This window comes from Colletotrichum fructicola (genome assembly GCF_000319635.2).
Source record: "Colletotrichum fructicola Nara gc5 chromosome Unknown KSG_Nara_v1_contig02, whole genome shotgun sequence".
Taxonomy (NCBI): Eukaryota; Fungi; Ascomycota; class Sordariomycetes; order Glomerellales; family Glomerellaceae; genus Colletotrichum; species Colletotrichum fructicola.
Window position 1 is genome coordinate 5693993 of NW_027094052.1, and position 22024 is coordinate 5716016.

Sequence of the window (22024 nt, forward strand, 5' to 3'; positions counted from 1 at the left end):
CAGATTGTGTCTTCCATCTCCTCTCTATCAAGGTGTCAGCTCAGCCTCCATCCGGCAAGGGGACAAGCGCGCTAGACCCAAACCAAGCCCTTGGGGCTGGATCTAAAAGTCGGTCCGCGAGACCCGATTCATGCTCCCCGCGCGCGAAGCCTGGAGGTTGGTTGGTCGGTCTTTGTTCCCGTCCCCTACAAAACAGCCCCCTGGCGGCCGATGGTGACGCGCTGGCGCCCATTCAACACCTTAAGTTAATGTTGACTTCATCGACCCTCCGGACTGGAGCCGGATCACCGGTGCCAAAACATCCCAAGAGCTCCCCGTGTGTCAAACCGGCGTACAAGATGGGTGAGCTGACGGAAGCCGGAACGGCTGGAAACACCGTCAAGACCCCAAGAGCCCCCAAGACCCCTAGGCCCAGGTGTTCCGGCGGATGATCTCACAAATACGGATTGCGCCCAGGCTCGCCAAACCCCAATAGATGTGCTGCCCAGACCGTCCATCCCTGACGGTGCCGCATTCCCTTCGCGTTCTTTTCGTATATTTCTCTTGGCGTACCTGCACACTAGAACCGCCTGAACATGGAATATGACGGGCCCTGGGCCAGCGAGAATGTGAGATTGGATGGCAGGCCCTGCACCGCCCCAATGCCCAGCAAAGCTGTGCAGTCTTGGTGTTGTCTTCTCAGCAGGCGCCTCTTATTTTTCTCGATGTCAAGCTTCTGCCCGCATCGTCATCCACTTCTTGGAACATGCCCGCCAGGCAGAGCTAGCCTTCATCAAAGTCTTGGGTGACCCAAACTTTCTTGTCAAACGGGGCCAACAGTCCATTTCTTCTCTAACTGGCCCATGTCACTCATCACCCCAAGATTCAGGTGGCCAGGCCAAGAACCCGTCGCCATTATGTACAGCCATCCTGTCACTGTCCTGGCGCCAAGTCGTGTGAAGGAACAAAAGTGTCATCGATACCGCCGATGTTACCGTCCTGCTTTCCCCAGATTTTATGTCCCCGTAAGCCTGCTTTTAGGTGTATGCGCATCTTCCGGTCGTTCCTTGAAAGTCTGCCGTCTTTACATGTTCCCTTGATCAGCTCTGTTCCTGCTCCCTGAATATCTGGAGCGGCGCAGTGCATTCGTTCTGTCGGTCTATTTACAGCCTTCCTGTCAACCTCCCAGGTCCAACCAGCCGTGCAATCCCAGCACCCATCACGAGAGACTGCAGCCCGGCGGCGAGGTCATTCGACGCAGACGATCCCAGCCACCACGTCTGCAGACGCAACCATTTATCTCTCAAGGTCCCAGGCACCGAGTGACGACCCGACCCTCCGCTTCTTCCCATTTACCCCGACGAATCTGCACCCCAGTCTTCTAGAACGCTACGATCGACCGACCCGATTGTTGTGACCGCCCTTCGTTTGCAGTGCAGCAAGGACACCACCACATGTCCTGACCACCGAACAAAACTCTCAAAACACATATTCTCGCTCGTTACTATCCGTCAGAAGCAGGTCTGAGAGACGGCTTGCTTCTGCACATTTCCTCTCGCTCAACATGTTGTCGTCATTGATTTCGGGCGTGGCGCCAGCGGCGCTGCTGCTTGCTGGGGCTGTCAATGCAGAGTACTCTATTGAGACACAAGGTACGAGGCAGATGCATCGCGACATGTCGCTCTTGTGCCAGCCGAAAATGTTTCGCTGACTTTGGCAACAGATGATATTCTCACAACAGCCAGCACGTTGGCTTACGACCTCATGCTTTTCTACGAAGGAAATAAGACCGGAGAGATCCCAGGCATCCTACCAGGACCACCAGACGATGGGAAGGGAGATTACTATTGGTGGCAGGGCGGCGCAATGATGGGCACATATATCGATTATTGGTTTTACACAGGCGACACAAGCTACAACCATGTCATTACGGAGGGCATGCTACACCAAGTCGGCCCCGGACGCGATTACATGCCACCGAACCATACCGCCTCCCTCGGCAACGATGATCAAGGATTCTGGGGTATGGCAGCTATGCTAGCAGCCGAAAACAAATTCCCGGATCCTCCAGAAGACCAACCGCAATGGCTCGCGCTCGCGCAAGCCGTGTGGACGACACAGGCTAGCCCGGACCGCCACGATGAGACATGCGGCGGCGGTCTGCGCTGGCAGGTCCCTCCCACGAACACCGGCTACGACTACAAGAACACCATCTCGAACGGAATCTTTTTCAACATGGGCGCGCGGCTGGCGCGGTACACGAACAACGAAACGTATGCTCGCTTTGCGGAAGAGAGCTGGGATTGGATGTGGGCGGTGAACTACATCGACCACGAGAACTACCGAGTGTATGACGGAGGCCACGTCCCGAAGAACTGCACCAACGTCTTTAAGGCTACCTTTTCTTACAACATCGCTATTTTGATGCAGGGCTGTGCATTCATGGCCAACCACGTAAGTTCCTTTGCTGATTTTCTCTCGTCGTATCGAGCATAAGCTGACATATCAAAGACCGGAGAACAGAAGTGGTTCGACCGCACCGAGAGACTCGTCGAGTCCGCCCTCCTGGACTTCTTCGCCGATGGTGCCGCATACGAGGTGCCCTGTGAATTTGAGCAAGGACGCTGTTCCCAAGACATGCTGAGTTTCAAGGGCTATCTCCACCGCTGGATGAACGTCGTTTCTCAGCTAGTGCCATCGACTCGCGAGCTCATTCGGCCTGTCCTTCTCAACTCGACTCGGTCTGCGCTGAAACAATGCACCGGAGGAACATCCGGACGCGCTTGCGGCTTTTACTGGACGAAGGGAGTGTTCGTTGACCCTGCGGTCGATAAGACGAGTGGTGCAGGAGAAGCCATGGATGCGTTGGGTGCCGTGCTGAGCATCATGGACCCCGAGGCCCCTGCGACCAACTCCACGGGAGGCACGTCAAAGGGTGACCCGAATGCCGGCATGAACTCTCATCCGTACCGTGAGTTCTCGCCGATTACTACGGGCGACAAGGCCGGTGCTAGCATCATTACTATCATCATGTTGGTGAGCGCCTTGAGTATTTGGGGATGGATGTCTATCGGCGCTTCGGAATGGAATGAGAGCAAGGGCAAGGGCCCTGGAAAGTCGGAGGGTTCGGAGCCTGACACATCAAAGGAGAGTGTATTTCCGGCCTTCAGGTAGGCTCTTTTGATGATGATCATATGTTGTTTTCGGAATTCTGGGTTATGGTTGGCGCACCACTTATCCCCCCTTCTTTTAGGCAATGGCCTTGCATCACGGGGTAACGGTCGAAGACATGGTCTTCTAGGCATAAAACGGCGTTATGGGACAGGTATCTAGGTAGCTCGAGGCACTCCACATACGTAGGGGGAATAAACTTCTAACATCATATTGGGTCCGTCTTGCACATCATTTGAGGTTCCATTTCTTTTACCTGGGACGTCCCATTGACAGGTTGAACATAAGCAAAAGTTTGTCAATCGAAGACACGGTGGTATTAGTTGCTGTACTGCTACATAAAATCATTTTGGTATCTCTCTCCCCAACTCAACATGGACGACATTTAGCGTAAGCGCTCGTGACTATCTCAACCATTCGCATTATAAGAATCCATGACACAATCCCATGAGCCGAGCCGCGTAGACTCGACCTGAACAGTGTAATGCCAAATTAGCACTCATTCAGAGGACAGGCCAGGCCCTTGGTGCCGTATCTATCGCCAGCGACATTGCCCAGCGTCAAGATGGCATTCACAACACCTCCCATACCCTCACCAGCGATCATGCCAGCAGCGACGGCGTACGCGAGCTTCTCAAAGCTTGCTGGCTTCCATCTGCGCCACACGAAGGCGATAATAGCACCGAGGAAGGCAGCGTTGACGAAGACGGGTCCAGGAATGACGAAAGACAAGGCAATGGCGCCCCAGTTGGGCAGGAAGTCCTGGTACTTCTCCCGAGGGCCAGTGAGGTAGTAGTGGCGCACGATGACCTGGAGAATCGACACGATACCCAGAACGACCGCAAAGATGCCAGAAGAGAGCGGGATAGAGATGTTTGGCTCTGTGACAACTCTCGCGACGGCTTGCCATGCCGCCACACTCGGCACACCGAAGGGGCAGTGCTCGATATCGGCGTCGATGATGCACGGGTAGGCGGTGGTGAAGAGGACGAACAGGCCGGGGGCAAGCCAGACACTGCAGAACGTGCCGATGGCCTGGGCGATGAACTGTTTGTTGGGCGGGGTTCCGAGGAGGAAACCGGTGCGGAAGTCGGAGGTCAGGGCCGTGGCAACGTCTGCGGCACCGGCGGCGAGACCGGCGGAGATGAGGTTGATACGTTGCGCGTGCTGGACGCCGTAGTGAGAGCCGCTGGTGGCACCACCGATGACGAGTTGAGAGGCCTTGGCAGCAGCCGTCAGGGGAGTCTGATCCGTCACACCACCGATCTGGATGGCGAGGAAGGAGAATAGGAAGGCGAGGATGAGGGCGAGGATTGTGATGCCGACGTTGACCTCCCATTGCAGGGCCATGATGATGATGGAGAGAATGATGGAGGCGAACAGGCCAGTGACCCAGATCCATGTGGCGACCTGCTGGTCAGGTCTAGCAGGGTCGGCGATGGCGTTCTCGTCCAGCTTCTCCTCGCGCTCGGCAACCTTGGCGAAGAAGTTGACACGCTTGTTGCGCTTCATGAGCAGGGTGTGGATAGAGACGCAGATCGACTTCCAGCCAGCGCCAAAGCCGATGTAGATGATCTTCCAGTGAACAATCAGCTCAGCCATGCTGGCACACACCATGACCATCACACCAGGCCACAACAGCCAGTATCTGGGAGATGGCTCGCGGGGGTTCTTGAGCGAAGTAAAGGCGTAGTATCCGTTCCAATTAGGATCCCCGTCACTGGCATCGAGTCCAACACACTCGCCGTAGTGCACCAGCAAAGGACCAATGAGACCCCAGGCAAGAACGGCACCACCTTGGGAGAAAGCACGTTAGCCTGAAGTCCAAAGAAGGAGAGAAGGAAAAGTGACAGAGGTAAGCAACTGGAAAGGGGGACTTACCGAACATGGAGCAGGCCGAGTTCATGCCGATAAGCATACCGGAACCAATGAAAGCGGTAGTCCACTCAAAATACCAACCCCACGACTCAATGTTCAACGCCCATGAGCTGTAACCGCTCCAAATGTGAATCCAAGTGAAGAAGTGCCAGTCATAGAGAATACCAACAGCGTACAAAGAAGCCACGCGATGGCAAATGCAGATACCGAAAGCGATACTAAGCGCCTTGAGCTTGCTAACAGCGTCTCTGGCACCAGCAACGCCGGCATGCATGGAGCGAATAGTCAGAGCCGTGGCGGTGTTGGTGGGGAACATGAGTCTCAGCTCTCTGGCAGTTCGGATGATGAAGAACTTGCGCAGAGGAGTAACGAAGAAGAGTCCGAAGAACGAGCAGCAGATCGTCAGCGTGAAGATCTTGCCGATATCACCAGATGGTGTGCTGTCCATGACTCCGAGACGGTACATGGCGGGGATACCGGCCACGAAGATACCGGCGATACCTCCAGCACCGGTAGCGGCTGCCTGGACGATGCTGTTCTCCTGAGGACCGAACGTGCCTCCAAGAATGGGCAGATTGGACTTGGAGATCATCTTGATGACTCCGTAGCCGAAGATGGCGCCAAACATTGACGCGATAAACGTAAAACCGGTTTTCAATCCTGAACTATCATTAGTGTCTTGCACAGATGTCGAGACACAGCTATCAACGTACCAAGATACAAGTTGGAGGCATTGACCAGAGAGCCGAGAATGCAGCCCACAACGACAGCTCGCACTGTCAGGATGCTCTCCTCATGCGGGATATTGGGGTCCATCACCAAAGGACGGTAGAGATCCTCCTCGCCCTTGACGTCCTCGGTTTCGGGAACCTTGGTGTCGACGACGGGCTCGGTCCATTCGCCGCCCATGGCGCCCTTCTCATCGGGATGAACGGCGCTGCCGTTGTAGGACGGACGAGGCTCAGCGCCAGCGACGGTCACCGGGGCGACCTTTTCTTCAGCCATGGTTGTATAGGTTGGCTGGTATGTCACCGCGCTCTGTGTGAAGAATGAAGACAGAGTCCCTGCGCGGGGTAGTGGTTGCGAAACGCAGAAGGCGGGGTGAGAGAACATAGACGGGACACAGCAGAAGCTGGATGGGAAAGTTGATATATATCCTAGATGACGGGGCACATGGTTGCAGTAGCCCGTTCTTTGCTTTTCCCCATTTCTTCCCCCAAGGTCGCACCCGCGCGGCGGACCTACATGCGTGATGCCGCCCCCCTGCTGCGCCCAGAACAGAAGACCCAGCGATATGGGAGAGTTCGGTTCACCCACTGGCTGGCCAGCCAGCGGAGGGGATCGTCGAGTCGGAGTCCAGGTGGCACGAGCGTCGAGCAAAAGGACCCCCGGGCGAGGCACCAGCTAGCCATCCCTGTCTCTACGAAGGGTGGGATGGCCTCCGGGGAACGTCGTGCAGGGTGCATGGCAGATAAGAAGCGGTACGCTTGTTGGGCGGGGAGCATGCAGTGAAGTCTACCTCGGGGGCGCACAAACTTCATGATGTGTCAGTTTGCAGCGAGTTCTGTTAACCCACGACAAGAGGATACGGCTTGCCCACCCTCGCTGGATCCGGCGACGTGAATCGAGGATGGTGTAGAGCGTTCGTCTCGCCTCTGCGCTCATCGCGTCGACCCCTACCATCTTGAGGCATCAACCGGAAGGATGGGCACCTTTGGCCGACGCAGTAAGCCTCAACTGCACTTCAATGCTTGAATAGGCAGGTCGTTATCAGCTCGTGGAGTCCCCGGGTTCCAGAGCATCCCGTCACCAAATGGCCAAGCGAAGCTTGTCCGACGCCTTGCAGGATCACCAGGGAACAACATCCTGATGGCCCTGAATGGGCTTGTAACGTTTCTGGTGGCGTTCTAGAAGGGCAATCCCACGGCGCTCATTGCGAACAGCGGCGACTTGACTGGTCAACTTGTTGGGTCGATCAACGAGGTTGGACTGAGGTTAGCTGGTTGAAATTCGAATGCTAAGCTTTCTTCGGTCGAGCCACCCGCAGTTCGCGTGACAGCCGCTACAGGCGCCATTCCATTCATTAAGAACAAATTGGTAAACGAGACGCCACTCGTGATGGCCAGATCGGAGACGATGCCAGGGGTGGAGAGATCACCAGCAGGACCAAGCTCGGTGCAGAGGTGTTCGCCGCTCCCCGGGGTTTGGAGAAGTGGAAGAAACCCTTGCATTCACGATGCGAAGAGACCTCAGGCGGAGGCTGACTTTCAGCTCAGTAAGCTGAGTGTGCGAGCTGCCATCGCCGAGCCGGTTGCTACCGATAACATCTTGGCTGCCGGGGTTCAAGTCTAGCCAAGAAACCAGCATCGGTACTTTTTTTGCGGCTTCCCCCACCATGAGGCCAATGTGCGGAACACTTGTACATCGTCTGGTGGTGGGAACACATTCGACTCAGAATCAACAGTGCCGAACAAAGTAAATCTGCTCCATCTGGTATGACAGCCTTTCGATCCTCTTTGCGTCGCGATAACAGCACGCAAGATGACTCGTGGATTCTGTTGCAACTGGATAAAGTGCCTTTCGACGTTTCGCGAGTTGTCTTGGCAGAGCGGCGGTCCTGATCACCATGCCATTCGTCGCGGAAAACGAGACGCGCTACAAAAGGACCGCCCGATATTGGGCCGCAGGGGTCTCCATTGGAGCAGATTTTGTGCTCTAGGACTTGGGGAACGAACAGTCGGGTCCCGAAGGCTCTGAGGTTTGTTTTTGCTGCTGCAAATTGGGGAAAATGTGGGCGTGGTACGGACCCCTTATTCATTTTCAACTTCAACGTTCCCCTCCTACGGCGAAGTGTTCCAGCGCTACCCGAGCCGCGATTTTATGCTTACTTTATGCATCATAACCCGCGTGAAGCCGGTGTTAGGCGAAGAAAACGGGTGTTGCTTGCACAGAATCAGTGTTGCCAATGTCCAAAGTTACAACAGCTTCATCCTCGTGACCACTGACAACAGTACTGCAACATTGAACCACTGGCTGATCTCGCTAACGAACATCCCATTCAGATCATTCTGTGTGTCAATTTAAGCAATTACCAAGTCTAAACCGCATGTATCCCCGCAGTAGCCTCTCCACCTCCGAGCTGCCGCTCCCGGCTTAGCATCTTGCAGACCTTCGGCCTTCAGCCAGGACCAGCCTAGCCATCACTATGGGATAGGTCTCATTTAGGGTAAAGACCCCCGTCTTTTTCATCGTTCAACCACCTTTAATGCGGAGCCGCCAAGACTTCAATCGACCATTGAGCGCAAAAATCTTCGTGTTTTTCTGAGTGTTTGCCAGCCGAGGGCCTTTTGAAGCTCGGGTGTTCATCGTTTTCCAAATGCACTAGAGGATCTCTCTGCCACGTGAATACATTCGGTCATTGTCATCACTCACATCTGTCACTTTTTGACACACAGAGTCAAGATAAGACGCGTCTACGCCAACATCGCAAAGAGAAGAGCGTTTTGTGGGGACTACCATGTCTTTAGATCGCAGACTCGTCCAGCGACAGACGAAGGAAGCGATGCAAAGGGCCCTTGGGCAAAGAGTCCCAGCTGCTGCCTCGATGCAACGCAGAACGCGGCACAGGATCTCTCCGTCTGACTGTTTTGAATCCCTGACGCACCCAAGGCAGTCAGCAATTCGCCCATCTCGGCGGCCAATGGGCATTTGTTATCTGTCAGCAGAAGCATTGTCAGCACTTTTGCGATCACGGCCTGCACCTTTGTAGGACGCCGGGCAAACCATCGCTACCTACCCCTGCCAAACCTCGATCTGCCCGCCAATTGCCCATGTGGCGTCCGGGATGCACCTGAGGCTAACGGGCACGAACAAGATAGCACGATAGCTCAGCGCCGACGATATACATCCGGCTTTCCACGCCCGTCTCGTCAACTTTGTGCTCGAATTCTACTAACACATAGGGTACATCAGTAACCACTGTTAGCCTTCAGTCTGCGAAAGTAGCAACTGGAATCGCGACTGAAAAAAAGCTCCTCTCTGGCAAATGAGAATGTTTGTGTCCATGTATTCATTCAGCTCTTTTCAGCATGTAATGTCACGCACGAAGAGCCAAATGTTGCCAACACGTCTAATGAATTTCGCGACATGTAATTCAGCCTACCTGGTACATGCTCACATGCGGATGATACCAGAGACTTCCTTTAACATCACGCATGTCGAAACCCCAGAGGTGCCGCCAACCTATCTGCGCAGTATGTCGTTGCACAACCTTAACTCCGGCAACAGGCGAGGACGGATACCGATGCGCCGCTGGATTGGCACAGTGGATAGCCGTCCCACCACGTATTTCATGCATCCTGAAAGCTCGAAAGCCACAACCAGTCTTCCCGCAAGCGTGCCTGTAGCCTATTGCTCAGTCGCCACTGGACTGGACAAAACATTGTTTGGCCATATCTTAGGTTCTCACTACGGCCTGTGAGTTCAAGCCGCAAGGGGCAGGCTCGCCCGGGAAGGCCCTGTTCCAGCCCCGGACATTGGGTCTCGAAATGGCTTCGCGCGCCATCATGCACCCGCCCCAGGCCCCGGCTTAGCCCAACGTCTGGAACCTTTGAATCGCGTCTAAGGGATCTTTGCGCCGCGCCAAGACTGCCTTGAGGTTGCGGCACGCGCGCTCATGTCAACCTTATGCCCGTTTGGGATAGACCCTTTCTGGGGATGGGGACATTTCTTAGCGCGTCCTTCTGGTCGGATGTCGGTTCACGAATGGCACTTTGAGGCTCCCAGGAGGGGACGCTCATTGACATTTCATCCATCGGCCATAAAGAAGATATCAACTGTAGCTCTCGCAATCCATAGGTCATATTTGACCACTTCAGCCACCATCATTTTCCATGTTTCTTCGTCTCTTGAATGTGCTCGCTGATCTCACAGTTACACGCTGTGTGGCGTAGTAATTCGATAAAATTGGTCTTCTAAAAGCCTAATATAAGTCCACAATAGAGTCATGACCATGGTTGCAGAAGATGATTGACCGGCATGGATAGTTGTGGATGAGTAGTACGCAAGCGGCAGTCGATTCCCATGGGAACGCCGGGGCCGGACGTGTGGGAACGATGCTGCGACTTCAAAAGGCAAGTAAACATGAAGTTGTGGGCTCTAAACGGTGAGCTATTTGTAATCATTGTGTTCACATTATCAAATCCCAGCGATCTTGCTATTACTTTCACCTTAATTCTTTCCTTTTCCTCGTCATTTCAGAAACCATCTTCGGCGACCAGCTTAGGAGCTTATCAAGGGGACTGATGATCTTCGTTCTACTCAGCCCACCTACAACGTGACAGGATGGGTGTCGAATGATGAATAAAGGATCGCAAGTTCTCTCTTTCGGATCAACATGATTAATGCACATGTTGCGGGTTGAAACATGGTAACTGATTGCATCCTATTGTGGCGTTTGCAGTCTTGGTAGTCCTGTTTCTCCCCTTTCATCTCAGTCCACAGAATTAGGCAGCTTGTCGTCGACGACCTCTTTCTCTTCTTAGAGACGGGGGATCAGCAAGGCTAAGCTGACGCATCGTGTCTTCCACCTTCCCGATGGCCTCCTCAACCCCCTTTTGGTGCCGTTGCCGAATTTCAGCTCTACGACCGCACTTGTGCCGCTGTCTGATTTTGTCGCGTTTGCCGTCATGTTCGTTTTCAACCGCATCTTCTTGCTTCGTGGCAACTTCGGAGGGGAGTGATTGAGATGAAGCAAACGGAGACGAGTCTTCGGTAGCTTTCAGGAAAGGAGGTCTTCCATGAGGTCTCCTTCTGTGAGGCTTCTCGTCTCCGTCAACTTGATGCAGTCGCCCCCTAGAAGCATGTCTATGAATTCTCCCTCTCAAGCGTTTAGGGTCTTTCTCATCTTTCGATGGTGCAGACGCCAATGAAATTTCCGACGTACATTGTGGAGCTGGAACCTGGGGTTGCGAGTTGCTAAAGTTGGTCTCAGACTGAACGTGCTTTTCAACCGAGGTTGTCGAGGACACTGGACTAAGGGTGCTGCTCTCGACTGCCTCATACTCCGGCAGCAGAGTCGTTGCCCTGCTCAGTGTGTACTGGGATGCCAGAGTCTCTCCAGATAGGTTGATTGATTCAGTGACGTCATCCAACTTTTCCTCCGCAACAGGTTGAAGAGATGCAGGCGATGCCTCCTCGACGAGCTCCGGGAGTGGCTTATCCACATTCATTGGCGCGGCCTTGGGTGTCCTGCTGGCGGCTTGCGCTCTTGCAAGGGCCCGCCTGTAGGTCTTCGTGTTGATCAAGTCATAATCGAAGTCAAACTCGGTGGTGCTCAGTATCGACTCATTGTCACCGTAAACGCTGTCAAGCTGGTCCTCCTCAGCAGGGTCGGCAGCTTTCGCCCCAAGGGCTGTCTTGATGGGGACAGTCTCGAAGCTGTCTTGTCTCGCTGCAACAAGCGTCGATTGGTTTTGGATAAGCAGATCTTTGATATCTTGAGTCGAGCGTCTGCGCGAAGCCGTTAGCCAAACTGCAAGCTAATCACCACAACGGCCGCTCTATATAGGACTCACAAATTAAGCGTTTGCGTGAGCAAGGTGAGCGTAGCCTTTTTCCTGTCGAGTCGGCCGAGAAGTCGGGTCATCTCCCCATCTTTCCACAATACTAGGATCTTTGTCTTCCAGTCGCTCTTGGCGAAGAGCTGCTCATACTCCTTGTGGATGAGTAACAATGTCGCATGACACCCCTTGACAGCCAAGGCGAACACGTCCTCGAGAGCGAGCCGATCAATCACATTGGGATCTCGACGAACCACATCCTCGACTTGACTGAGCGCGTACTGAACCGCGTAAATCTCCTCGGCGATATCGCAAACATTCTGTGGCGCATTATCCAAGTGGTCCAAGGTGTTTTTGATCTTCAGCGACGCGGTCAAGACGGCGCCCGCCAGTGACGCTGCCGCAGTGATAATCGTAATCGGATCCATTCTCGCCGTGTATCTCAATCATGAAGTTCGTTCAAAGAACAAGTTTGTTCGGAACAGACTTACTCGATCTGGGCTGTTCGACTCGTGTTTCGACGGGCCGTGCGGCAACATCGGCCGGGAGGTTTGAAACATGACTATTCTGTGCCGAGGTTCATCTGCCAGCTTGACCTGAGTTTCATCGTGCATGCGAGCTGCATGCGAGCGGCTTTCTTTGAAAACGCCGAAGATCGAGAGCATGTGAGTCGAATATCGTGGTTCAGATCTGCACGTTGTAGTAATGCGGGGAGCCAGTGTCTGCGCACTGAGTTACAATATCCACCTCCAAGCACTCATATCAAGCTTCTCATGTCAGAACTTGCTACGCCAGGTCTGTGAACAAGATCCACTAGCCTTGTGAGACTTGGGAGGAATCAATAGGGCGTCAGGTTCTAGTTGATCAATTTCAAACCTCTTCATCTCAACAAAGTAGGATATTTCTGCCCTCTTCGTCCCGTGCGATGTCGTTGTTCTCTGATCTGCCCAACCCACCGAGCACGGGTTAAATCTATCTTGGAACCGTGGCTTGCACTGATTTTCAAGTTGGGTTAAAAGAGTAATTAGCCCAAATTGGCGCCAGGACCCTGCTTTTCACTCCCGGCCGTTCCTCGGCGACGTTGAAGCAGTCAGGCAGTCTGATAAACGCCGCGCAGGCTACTTATTTGTCGGAAGATGCCGAGTGAAAGGAATCCATACCAAGACGATGTCATGCCTTTAAGGAAGTTCGGTACCGCATTCGATTTCTTTCCCCTCTCGTTCATTTTAGTAAGCCGGGAGCGCCAGCTGCCAATGCGCTCCTGGCTGCCCGGGACCGTGGCACCCGAGAATCTCGCAACATCCGTGGCACGGAAGAGATCTTGGTGCCGGAACTTGGCAATGCGACTTTTCAAAGGCCAGTTTATCAGGATGAACAGCACATGACTTGCTCGGAGACATCGCACCTGTCTCTTCCTGTCGGATTCCTTCGGCTCCGTAGTTGAATTGAAAACATCAAGTCTATCAGCGTGGGCCTCTAGGTTAAACTGTGAGACTCCTAGTTTTCGCTAAGTCCTCTGATTCGCTGGGCTGATTCGGGCCTCGAGCCGGGCTTGAAGGTCAACCTGGACAAGAGAAGAGGACGGGCCAGTTCCCCGCATCTCCCCGATAACGAAAAGCTGCGACGAAGCCAGGGCCAGAAAGGCCTGAGCGATTGATCGCCCTACGAGCGTGTTGGCTTGCTAGTCAGGCTGAAGTCTAATACTACGAGCTGAAGCCAGCAGAAGCAGCTGTAGAATCCGAGCCGCTCGGGTAGCTGGGGGCTCCGCGGAGGTTCTCTCAGCAATCTAAACCACGTGTGTCCATGTCGTCTGCAACCGCCAACGCGGTCAATGCTTGTAGGTGAGATGGTATGAAACACATGCGATCCGCCATTTAACTAGGACATATTTCGCCATTAGCAACCTTGATCGCCCGAAGCATACGAGGTGACGAACTAGAAAGCGGAAAGCCACGCGACTTTGACTTCAGTCGCGAAGCAACTGGTGTTAGAGTTTTGCCGGCAAGACCTTCTACTCATTGGTTCACGATCAACAGAGTTTTATTTTCCCCCTCTGTATGCGCCTATGTAGGCTGGAAAAGGATCAATTCTGTCGGTCTTGCTGGCAGAATTCACCCCGCGGGCATTAAACGGTTCTGCGAAAGGCATGGGCCAAGGATCGAGTAAGCTTTGTGGAATGCCTAAAGAAGGGCAAACCCGAACGACATTCACGTCTTTGAAGGCAGAATATGTACAGCGTGTATCCGCAGGTTGTTATATCTTCCATGACGGTCCTATCATTACGCGCGTCACTTCACATGCTTCAATGTCAGCTCAATCATGTCCACTGCGGCGCAATTGCGCGGGACACTGGCACCCCTTCCGGAGAACCATCGCAGTGGACTCATCATTTTGACTGCAGTTTCATTCCTTTCGTTCCTATCAACGTTGATTCTTTGGCTCTTCATTTCGTATAAGCTCTTGAAGGAGCGGCTGACCCAAAAGAAGCAGCCCGACGACGCACGGCCAAATGTCGTCATTGGCGGAGTTCCGGATCTCACTCTTGGGCTTGATGCGCCCGCATCCGGGGCGCAAGGCTTCGCTCGGCTTCAAGAACTCGACAGGTTAGCCGCCGAAGAAGAACAACGAAATGCCGAGGCGGAACGAAGACGGATCGAGGAGGCGGTGCAGGCCCGGAACCCGTTTCCTATCCTTGTCTACAATCTGCTAATCGCAGACATGATGGAAGCGTTGGCATACGGGTTAAGCTTCTACTGGGTTTACGCCGACGGGATATTTGCCCCGTCATCGGTTTGCTGGGCTCAAGGCTGGTTGGGTTCCACGAGTAATTTGGCCGCAAGTTTGTTCCTCTCGCTCATCTCGGTCAATACGTTTTTGACTGTCGGTCTGGGATACAAGGTGCCGCCATGGGCGGTATACACTGCGATCGCTGTTCTCTGGACTTTCGATTTTGTAGTCAATGGCGCTGGAGTCGGAATCACGGCACAAACTGCGCCGCCTGGAGAGTCCTTCTTCATGAGAGCGAATGTGTGGTAAGACAGCTTTGAGCTGCTAATGTGATTCCATGTCAGCTAACACACGGCGACCAGGTGTTGGATCTCCACGGCATACGACCCTTGGCGCCTATGGGCTCACTACTTCTGGGTTATCGTATCGATCGTTCTCACGATATTCTTGTATTCTTTTGTTTTCTTTACATTGTGGCGCCAGAAGCGGAGCTGCCGGCACTTGCCAGAAAAGCGCAACAACCAAGAAACGGGACAGCGACAACTCTCCGGCTATCATCCGGCATTCTTGCTGTACCCGTTCGTTTACATCGGCTGTAGCGTTCCATTAGTCGTCGGTCGAATCACGTCTCTATTAGGGATCGACCTTGGTATACCATACTTCGCATTCGCTGGCTGCGTCCTGGCCGCGAACGGCCTCTTCAACTGCATCTTGTGGACGACAACGATCATCTTCAGCGCACCTCAGGATGTGCACGATACAGGGCTTGATAGGTACGCCTTCATGCGAACCCCGATACGCGAGTATGGGCACCGAGTCATCATTCGAGGACCAATCAGCAGAAGGGTTCCTATCTCGGAGCTCCAACCTACGAATAGTGGCGGGAAGAAAGAGTGGTGGTGGTGGAGACATGGGGGTTTGCGACCTTGGGGAAAGTCGTATGTCAATGCGCACGAAATGCCCATTGTGCGATCGGTGCGCTCATATGAGGTTCCGTCGCCGCCATATTCATTGCCGGTGATTGTGGAGGGGCCGTATATACAACTGGATGTTGTCACAGCAGTGAGATACGAAGCTACCGATCCTGCAGAGAACACGAAATAGAGACCTAGGCAGACAGCCGGAAAGGGATAGAACAGAAACCAGATTGACGAGAGAAGCTCCGTCATATTGATTAATGAAACTTGGATTATCGTTCTAATGAGACACAATTGAGTAGGCTGCGGTGTGCCTAGGATTCCATCCCGCTTTTCGACGCGTACATCAACCTACGGCCGCAAATCGACATCGGCCCGAAGTGTGGACATCCGGCTACTCCGGGTGGACCCGATCCCGGCACCGGTCGGAGCTTATGTCTCTGCCAACAGCTTGTGCTGAAGTTTGACAGGATAGGCAACGCCAAGCACTCGGACTTTGAGGATTGCCCGCCGTTGAGCTTTTCTGCCATAAAACCTTTGGCAATCCGGCAAGGGGTAGCCGGTGGCCAAAACTCCATGTTTCTTGGGGCATGTGGCCCGGTCGGCTGTTTGTTGGTCCAAGACAATACTCGATGCTCAATGGAATATTTCTCAAGGTAGAACGCACGTACCTCTTGGAAACGTTTGTTGGAAAACACACGTGCTTTTTCCAGTGGCTCTGCGCTGATGAGCATACAAAACGCCTTTCGTTGACCAAACACGCAAGGGAAACCTCTTTCAGCGGTGGTTCGACAGACCTAGAGGGTTCGAAAGCAGTAGGTGTGGTTTCGGAAATCTCGATCAGTTGAAGAAACGGCTGGTTGACTGATGTCGAATCTTTTGAGAGATCCGTACCTCATTCCCACATACTTACAAAGCCAAGCCATCCCTTGCTCTTCCTAAGGACCCGATCGGGCGATTTGATTAGCTGTTTGCGCATTCTAGGGGCAACACTGTCGATCTTTCCTCTCCGACAGTCCACAGGACAATCCATCAATCTCTTTCAGATCAGATACAGGCTTATACTCGTCGGGTGATTGGCATGGTTTAAAGGGGTCTTTTCCCTTAGGGTTTTCCGGCATTGCTACTACCCCGCCTAGGAACTCGCGCTTCGGTCTTGGAAGCTTGGATTATTTCTTTCCACAAGCAGACCCGCATCCAAAGATTGCTTCTTTTTGTCAAACGCAAAGACAGCGATCTTCTTGCCCTTCGCGGAGCCACCAAGGCTTCGCCGTGGCTTGGTCTTCTCTGGGCATGTCTTGGAGAGACTTGGATTCCTCTTGCATTGTATTACAACAGTGCCGTAGCGGATCTACGGTCTCCAGACACTGTCTTCCGGATATTTCATAAAGAAAATGTCTGCCTTCAGATCGGTTCTACCCCACTTGTCCATTAACCAATAATTCGACAGCTCAGCCCAGGTCCGGCCTTGAGTTCATCGCACCACACTCGTTCAATATGTATACCGGATACTTTGCCCTGCTAATGGCGGCCTTGATGGCCATTTTGGTTCGTTGCAATTCTAGAAGTCTCTGGAACGTACGCTAACAAGATTCTAGACCACAGCAACCGAGGCCCCAATTCTAGGATACGATGTCTTTGTGCCTGAGTGGGAAGTAAGAGCCCATCCAAGTGGTGATGCGCTTCGCCTAAACGGAACGGCGGAGGAAGTCATTCAGCAGATTGAGAAAATCAACCCGGACTTCAAGAGATCATTCAACATTGATGATCTCCCAGAACAGGAGGAAGATATAAAGAGTCCACATGAATTGCAGAGCCGTGCTGTGACGACGTTCCCGCTCGACAGGGTCATCTGCGACAATTTCGAACCGGCCAAGTCGTCTGAGGTCATGAGTGCGGTCCGATATCTCAACGACATTGGGGGAAGGCCTAAGAACGGTGGTGGCCCGGCAAACTGTGGCAGGGTTAGTTGCGGTTACAAGGTAAGAGAGAAAAGAACATCCGCGTTGAAGTCGCTTTTAGCTGATCTATTTTGATCACCAGGTCGCCGTTTGGTGGTGTAACGATGTAAGTCTCCCTCCTTCTCTGAACGTGACCCCCAATTTCCTTGTAAGACCTGAAGGAGGCTGATGGATGATTTGTGGCAGGGAGCGCAAACGAGAGAACTCAGTGGTTTCAGCTCCATTACGGCTGGTATCTATGCGATCCAAACGATGTGCCAACAGACTCGACCCAAGTTTGCTGGGCAGGCCTTCCACCCCGACGACTGGAATGTCATCGTTCGTTGGGAAGACTGTTAAGACAAGTCAGGCGGGTTGAATTCGCATGTCACATGAATCAGACAACAATCAAGTCTGTGCGGGTCCCAAATGGCTCGGATGCAGCAAGCTTCACTTCTCTGGACACATTTCACATATAAGGCAGGGCGCATTGGTAAATTTATCATTGGCAATGAACGCGAGAGCTTTCACTGCTCACTGCACACTTCTTAATAGAAAAGTCTTAATTTAGATAATGTCTAAGCCCAATAGACTCTCCATCTCGCGGCAAGTTTACCGCCAATACCTCTCTATAACCTTTGACAGGCGTTCAACGCCAGTATCGATCTGCTCCTTCTGCACAGTGGGTATTATCATTAGCAAGTGGGACCAAGAATGACTCTCGAATGAGTCTGGATTATCGGCGTCTTTACTTACCGTCGGTGTTGCAAACGAAAAGCGGAAGTGCGCCGTTCGTGAGTCGGCACCTCGTGCCTTTGTTGTCGTCATGTCCGGCCCTTGCCACGCATGATAATAAGATCCCGGGGTCAGAAGTACGAGCTCACCAGCCCACGCTTTCCACAACTCGTCCGCAAAATCCTGCTCTGGGTCTTTGCTGGCGCCAGACTTTTCCATTTCCATGAACTCCTCAATACCATCAAAGTAGAACTTGCACCAGACGAACATGCCAGCACCAGGATCAACGAAGCTGAAGACTGGTCGCAACTCTGCACTTTGCTCAGCCCTGACGCATGCGACAAGCCCCTGTGCCTGAGGCACCGGTGACTTGGCGGCGGGGAGAACGACGAAGCGTGCGTGGAACGCGTCAAGCAGCCAATCTCTCCTCTCGCGGTACTGGAACTGGAGACTCTGAAGCCAGGTCAGATAGCCGTCAATGCCCCAGCGTCGGAGTAAGCCCAATACAAGAGCTTGGCTGAGACCTGCCGGGTCTTGTGTCTCAACTTCTGTCGCGCGGAGAAGACGTTCAGTGAAGACTGGGTTGGCCACGAAGTACCCCATGCGAAGTCCTGGGAAAAGAGTCTTTGAGAAAGATTCGAGGCGTATCACACGGCCTTGGACATCCATTGACAGGAATGTCGGGACCAGACTCTTGAGAAATTCCTTTGTCGGCTTGGGTTGGAATGCGGGTTCCTTGGGGGTAAGGTACCCGGGGAATTGCAAGAAATAGTACGGGTCATCCTCGACTATAATGATATCTGCGCATTGTGAGTTTTCTAATAACATATAATGAGGTCTGCTCTTACCAAATTCAACACAAACTCCGTATATCTCCCTACGCCTTTGGGCTGAGATAGTGATACCGGTGGGGTTTGATCCCACGGAAACCAAGTAAAGTCTGCTTCTAGTCAGATCCTAAAGCCGAGACCTCAGTGCTGTTACTGGAAAAGAACTTACACTCTAGGTCTAGGGCCCCCTCTCTTCTCCTCATCCCAGTTCTGAAGAGTTGATCGGAGGTCTTGTGACAAGATACCATCTGCATCGGCTGGGATGGGCACGGCCTTGATCCCAAGGGGGATCCAAAGAGCCTGAGCCGAAGGATAGGTAAACTCCTCGACGAGAACAAAGTCGTTTTCTTCACAAAGAAGTCCGACAACCTTTGCCCAAGCGTTTGTATTTCCCGGGTGCAGCAGACATTCGTAATTGCATGGAGGCGCATGGACTGTCTCGGTCAGCTCTTTGGCTAGTTCAACTAGCTGGCGGTTGCCGGCCCCAGAGCCTATCATGAAGTCAGATTTATGTTTCATTTCGTTGATTGGAGCTCGAAATTGGTTTTATACCATATTGCAGAAATTGAGACAGCTCTAGATCGCCAGGTGATGCACCTCGGCCAAGAGTGAGACTCAGTATGTCCGGGTTCTCGGCCCCCACCTTGCGGTCTCCGGCGAGGGAAGCTTCTGGAGTCAAACAACTGAATCTGGCCTCTTCAAGCGGGAAAAGAGATGGATGTGGGAGTCCTGCACAGTTTTTGAGCATCATCATGTCAATACCCTCAGTATGAATGTGAACTACCTCCAGCAAAACTTATCATGGCATCATAGCCCATAAACTTGATGATGTCTTTCAATGGTGATGGATGCCGAGCTTTGCTCTTGGCATTGATGTGGTGGGAAAGGTCCACATTGGAAGGGATCCTATCGATGCTGCCCATCTTGCCCGTGTAAGAGAGAGGTGTGTGGTCGACTTTGGTGTTGGTTGTAATAGATGTCCGTTATTCGGCGTCGAAGGCCACACAGCTGAGGTAAACGGGCGCTGCATTCATGATCTATGGCCTCTTATCTAATCCATCGCCATTTTCTCATTACGGAACCTGGTCATTGCAATTTGTCCATTCATTGTCATTAACAAGCCTAGGCGAGAAGTCTTCGGCCGGAGATCCGACCGAGGAAGATGGCTTATGAGCAGGCCCCGCGGGCGATAGCGCACCTGCTGCCGCTATCGGCCCCGCAGCGGGACGGATGTCGGACCCTCGGAGACTAGATCTGTGACCGATGACGAGCAAAGCGATATCATCACGACATCAGATCGAGCTTCCGTTTGATAACTAAACTTCGGGCGCTGGTGACGACTTTGTGACCAGCCTTGGAAACCAAACAGATTATTTCCTCACCAAGATGGGCAACAACATTTCGTACCAGCAAACGCCGGTTGAGCTGAGCTTAGGGGACAAGGGCAAGATCCGCGGCCTTCAGTTCGACGATAAGTCCCGCCGATTCACGGGCGTTCCTTATGCGCTTCCTCCGACCGGCGAGCACAGATGGCGTAAACCGCGATCACTGCCGACTTCATATTCGTACAGCGACGGCGGAGACGGCGCATACGATGCGACGAAGTTCAAGGCCGTGTGCCCTCAGAAGGCCTTCCACGTCGTAAAACCTGACGGCCAAGGCGCTACGCACAGCGAAGACTGCCTGTTTGTCAACATCTGGACTCCAGTGCACAAGGATGGCGAGGAGAACAAGAAGTGGCCGGTGAAGCTTTGGATCCATGGCGGCTGGTTTCAGATGGGAGACCCGTCTCAGGAGCCTGGCATGGATGCGACCGAGCTCATCACGACGGGCGGGCTCAACGCAATCGTCGTAGCCATTGGATACCGACTTAATGTCTTCGGCTTCCTGGCTGGCGAGGATCTTCTCCGAGAAAGCGGCGGCGAGGCGGGCGGAAACTTTGGCCTCTGGGATCAGCGAGTCGCGGCCGAGTGGGTGCGGGATAACATCGCGTACTTTGGCGGTGACCCCAACAACATTACCCTCGCCGGCCGCAGCGCCGGTGCATACAGTGCCGAGGCGCAGATGCTTTATGACTTCCGCAAGCCAGGGAACAAGTCCTCGCTTTACCGCCGGATTTTCATGGACTCCAACGCGATCCCTGCGCAACCCAAGTCCTTGGCAGATGTTCAAGGGCAGTTCGACGAGCTCTGCGAATACTTCAAGTTTGAAAAGAGCCTATCAGGGTCTGAAAAGCTCTCAGCTTTGCGCGACATCAGCTGGGAAGATCTTATCAAGGCAATCCCCCATTTGAAGAACCACACATTCCGGCCCGTTACGGACGATATTTTTGTGCATTCGGGGATGATCGAATATCTGCAAAGCAAGGAGTTCGCCGGCGAGTTCAAGAGCAGAGGATACAAGATTTTGATTGGCGAAGTGCGAAACGAAGAGACACTGTACTCTTCATATAACGCCCCGACTGAGCCGACGTTAGACGCCCTCAGGCTGCAGGTATCGAACTACTATGCCCCCGATGTTACTGATCGAGCCATCCAGCAATACAAGTTACCGGAGTCGGACAAGCTGGAAGATTGGCAAAAGACTTTTGGTAAGCCACTCAAGACTTGAAGTTGTAGAACGTTTGCTGACATCAATGATTTCAGGAAATATTGTGTCTGATGGCCAAGTGCGCGCTCCGTCTCGAGCTCTGGCTAAAGCATTAGTCGATAACGGCGTCAGCCTGCAAGATGTCTGGCGATACCACATCGCATATCGTTTGTCTTTCATCGATGAGAAGGTGGCACCAGCATCGTTTGGTGTCGCACATGCGATGGACAGACCCATTTGGAAGTAAGAGCTGCCCCTAACTGGAGGAACCTCTGAGTTTCGTGAGAGAATCGAACTGACTTTGACTCTACCTAACAGCTTTGCCATCTGCCACGGACCAACGCCTGCTGAAAGACAGCTGATGGAGGATTGGATTGGAATACTGGTTGCCTTCGTCAATGATGACAAGAGCTATGAGTTCGGCACCACCTCAGTTGATCAAATGAAGGTTATGACTCCGGAGGGAAGGATTGAGGTTCAGCCAGACGGAAGGTGGAAGGAGCTGGTGAAGCTGGGAAATATCTTTGCAGGCAACTAGAACATCCGTTTTGGAATTATGCAAGCCATTTCAGTTGAACTACCTTCTTCCCATCTTACGAACTGCGTTCAATTGATGCCACTGCCCCAGGGTCCATATCAGAGACATCTGCCGAGCCAGGTCAAGGGGCCTGAACACAATCGCGTGACATGTCACATAT

The 22024-nt window shown here is 53.1% G+C and overlaps 7 protein-coding genes across 7 annotated transcripts; 4 read left to right on the forward strand and 3 right to left on the reverse strand.

The window, feature by feature from the left end:
- Positions 1-1543: 1543 nt before the first annotated feature.
- Positions 1544-3153, forward strand: DCW1-4 (Mannan endo-1,6-alpha-mannosidase DCW1; the record flags this gene model as incomplete). The annotated part of the gene is made up of 3 exons (XM_032025970.1): positions 1544-1631; positions 1703-2433; positions 2491-3153. 3 exons carry the CDS (start codon positions 1544-1546, stop codon positions 3151-3153), a joined length of 1482 nt encoding a protein of 493 aa, XP_031877509.1.
- A 489-nt stretch (positions 3154-3642) lies between these two features.
- On the reverse strand, positions 3643-6033 carry YSL5 (putative metal-nicotianamine transporter YSL5; the record flags this gene model as incomplete). The annotated part of the gene is made up of 3 exons (XM_032025969.1): positions 3643-4946; positions 5032-5688; positions 5742-6033. The coding sequence occupies 3 exons, from the start codon at positions 6031-6033 to the stop codon at positions 3643-3645; spliced, it is 2253 nt and encodes a 750-aa protein (XP_031877515.1).
- Positions 6034-10807: 4774 nt separating this feature from the next.
- On the reverse strand, positions 10808-12016 carry CGGC5_v004368 (uncharacterized protein; the record flags this gene model as incomplete). The annotated part of the gene is made up of 3 exons (XM_032025968.1): positions 10808-10881; positions 10973-11538; positions 11604-12016. 3 exons carry the CDS (start codon positions 12014-12016, stop codon positions 10808-10810), a joined length of 1053 nt encoding a protein of 350 aa, XP_031877514.1.
- A 1891-nt stretch (positions 12017-13907) lies between these two features.
- CGGC5_v004369 (uncharacterized protein) lies at positions 13908-15419 on the forward strand (the record flags this gene model as incomplete). Its single annotated transcript, XM_032025967.1, has 2 exons — positions 13908-14620; positions 14678-15419. The coding sequence occupies 2 exons, from the start codon at positions 13908-13910 to the stop codon at positions 15417-15419; spliced, it is 1455 nt and encodes a 484-aa protein (XP_031877519.1).
- Positions 15420-16729: 1310 nt separating this feature from the next.
- Positions 16730-17532, forward strand: CGGC5_v004370 (uncharacterized protein; the record flags this gene model as incomplete). Its single annotated transcript, XM_032025966.1, has 4 exons — positions 16730-16780; positions 16831-17214; positions 17276-17299; positions 17380-17532. 4 exons carry the CDS (start codon positions 16730-16732, stop codon positions 17530-17532), a joined length of 612 nt encoding a protein of 203 aa, XP_031877513.1.
- Positions 17533-17784: 252 nt separating this feature from the next.
- CGGC5_v004371 (Aromatic amino acid aminotransferase) lies at positions 17785-19660 on the reverse strand (the record flags this gene model as incomplete). The annotated part of the gene is made up of 6 exons (XM_032025963.1): positions 17785-17847; positions 17929-18707; positions 18756-18847; positions 18907-19228; positions 19290-19466; positions 19522-19660. The coding sequence occupies 6 exons, from the start codon at positions 19658-19660 to the stop codon at positions 17785-17787; spliced, it is 1572 nt and encodes a 523-aa protein (XP_031877473.1).
- A 463-nt stretch (positions 19661-20123) lies between these two features.
- On the forward strand, positions 20124-21864 carry CGGC5_v004372 (putative esterase/lipase; the record flags this gene model as incomplete). Its single annotated transcript, XM_032025962.1, has 3 exons — positions 20124-21327; positions 21383-21569; positions 21645-21864. 3 exons carry the CDS (start codon positions 20124-20126, stop codon positions 21862-21864), a joined length of 1611 nt encoding a protein of 536 aa, XP_031877483.1.
- Positions 21865-22024: the final 160 nt, after the last annotated feature.